Source organism: Pristiophorus japonicus, unplaced genomic scaffold (assembly GCF_044704955.1).
Source record: "Pristiophorus japonicus isolate sPriJap1 unplaced genomic scaffold, sPriJap1.hap1 HAP1_SCAFFOLD_689, whole genome shotgun sequence".
In the NCBI taxonomy this organism is placed as follows: Eukaryota; Metazoa; Chordata; class Chondrichthyes; family Pristiophoridae; genus Pristiophorus; species Pristiophorus japonicus.
The window spans coordinates 65,001-67,500 of NW_027254602.1; the positions used below are offsets into that span (position 1 = coordinate 65,001).

The 2,500-nt window shown below is 55.3% G+C and overlaps 1 protein-coding gene across 1 annotated transcript in view; it reads right to left on the bottom strand.

Moving 5' to 3' along the window:
* The window catches only part of rasip1 (Ras interacting protein 1), a gene marked incomplete at its 3' end in the record, with an annotated part of 17,242 nt that overhangs the window by 11,371 nt on the left and 3,371 nt on the right, over positions 1 to 2,500 (bottom strand). The window contains exon 2 of the mRNA XM_070874132.1: positions 985 to 1,536. Coding sequence (XP_070730233.1) covers positions 985 to 1,536 — 552 coding nt within the window. The remainder of the gene's footprint in view (positions 1 to 984; positions 1,537 to 2,500) is intronic.

Below are 2,500 nucleotides of genomic sequence, written 5' to 3' on the forward strand. Positions count from 1 at the left end.
GATGGTTGGGATTGGGAGATACAGGGAAAGGTTTGGATGGTTGGGTTGGGAGATACGTGAAAAGGTTTGGGTTAGTGGAGTTGGGAGATACGGGCAAAGGTTTGGATGGTTGGGATTGGGAGATACGTGGAAAGGTTTGGATGGTTGGGATTGGGAGATACGTGGAAAGGTTTGGATGGTTGGGATTGAGAGATACGTGGAAAGGTTTGGATGGTTGGGATTGGGAGATACAGGGAAAGGTTTGGATGGTTGGGATTGGGAGATACGTGGAAAGGTTTGGATGGTTGGGATTGGGAGATACGGGGGAAAGGTTTGGATGGTTGGGATTGGGAGATACGTGGAAAGGTTTGGATGGTTGGGATTGGGAGATACGTGGAAAGGTTTGGATGGTTGGGATTGAGAGATACAGGGGAAAGGTTTGGATGGTTGGGATTGGGAGATACGTGGAAAGGTTTGGATGGTTGGGATTGAGAGATACAGGGGAAAGGTTTGGATGGTTGGGATTGGGAGATACGGTGGAAGGTTTGGATGGTTGGGATTGGGAGATACGTGGAAAGGTTTGGATGGTTGGGATTGGGAGATACGTGGAAAGGTTTGGATGGTTGGGATTGGGAGATACAGGGAAAGGTTTGGATGGTTGGGATTGGGAGATACAGGGAAAGGTTTGGATGGTTGGGATTGGGAGATACAGGGAAAGGTTTGGATGGTTGGGATTGGGAGATACGTGGAAAGGTTTGGATGGTTGGGATTGGGAGATACGGGGGAAAGGTTTGGATGGTTGGGATTGAGAGGCACCGAATCTCCAAGATCTCTTTCGCCCTCCACCCCCGGGCAATCCTGGCCAACGTTGACCTCTGGGAAGCAGTGAACCCGAGAGATAGCGAAATGGACCCTGAGTGCGGGGTTGGGGGGGGGAGGGGGAAGAGGGGGAAACGGAGGTACGTCGACCCACCTTCTGTCACGTCGTCCTGCCGATCCTCGCGCCTGGCCCTGTCCACCTCCTCCCTCCTGCGGATCTCGAACCGCCGCGAATAGCCCCGCCGAGGACGCCACATCTCCTGGAGCACCAGCGGCCGCTCGTGGTCGCCCACCGCCCTCAGGCATTGGGTTTGCCAGCTCCCGGCCGGCCCGTCGCCCCTCCCCACCACGTCGCAGAGGAGGAACCCGGAGGGGGCCTCCTGCCCCATCGCGTAGCGGGCGAGGACCTCCTTGACCAAGCTGCCGGCGGTCGAGCGGGCGGTGGCCAGCACGCTCTTGTAGTTGGCCCCGGCGCTGATCTGGTCGCCGAAGATCTTGAGCACCCCCGGCGCTCCCGGCTGAACTGAGAGCTCCTCCTGCTCCTCCTTGTCCCCAGGGCCGCCGCTGTCGGCCCCCGCCTCGGGGCCGGACCCTGGCTCCGCCAGCTTGCGCTCGCTCAGCCACCGCCCGCGGGCAAAGAGCTGGGAGACCCGGTTTTGCCGGCTGACGCGGCTCCGGCCAGCCGGCCTCATCTCCACAATCTCGCTGCTCCTGCTCCCGCTCTCGGAGCTGGTGGACCTGAGGGAGGGAGAGTGGGGGGGGGGGGAAAGGGTGGGAGGGGGAGGAAAGGAGAGTGTCATAGATGCACACGCTGTTTGTAGCCACCAGGCGGCGCCATTGTTGGAGGCCACTCACAAAATGGCTGGCCTTTTATACCAGAGCACGCTGCTCTGGTATAAAAGTCCAGCCACTTTGTGAATCAGGCACTATGAAAACCACATTTTCACAGTTATACTGCAGAGGATGAGTTCATGGAATATATTTGATACTTTTCTGGATCAGTATGTCGAGAAAACAGGCGATCTTAGATTTAATATCGCGCAATCAGATGAGCTGAATCAACACAAGAGATTGATGTGCAAAGTTAGAGCACGTGGGATCGGGGGTCGTGTGCTGACGTGGATTGAGAACTGGTTGCCAGACAGGAAGCAAAGAGTAGGAGTAAATGGGGACTTTTCAGAATGGCAGGCAGTGACTAGTGGGGTACCGCAAGGTTCTGTGCTGGGGCCCCAGCTGTTTACACTGTACATTAATGATTGAGACGAGGGGATTAAATGTAGTATCTCCAAATTTGCGGATGACACTAAGTTGGGCGGCAGTGTGAGCTGCGAGGAGGATGCTGTGAGGCTGCAGGGTGACTTGGACAGGTTAGGTGAGTGGGGCAAATGCATGGCAGATGAAGTATAATGTGAATAAATGTGAGGTGATCCACTTTGGGGGCAAAAACAGAGAGACAGACTATTATCCGAATGGTGACAGATTAGGAAAAGGGGAGGTGCAAAGAGACCTGGGTGTCATGGGACATCAGTCATTGAAGGTTGGCCATGCAGGTACAGCAGGCGGTTAAGAAAGCAAATGGCATGTTGGCCTTCATAGCGAGGGGATTTGAGTACAGGGGCAGGGAGGTGTTGCTACAGTTGTACAGGGCCTTGGTGAGGCCACACCTGGAGTATTGTGTTCAGTTTTGGTCTCCTAACCTGAG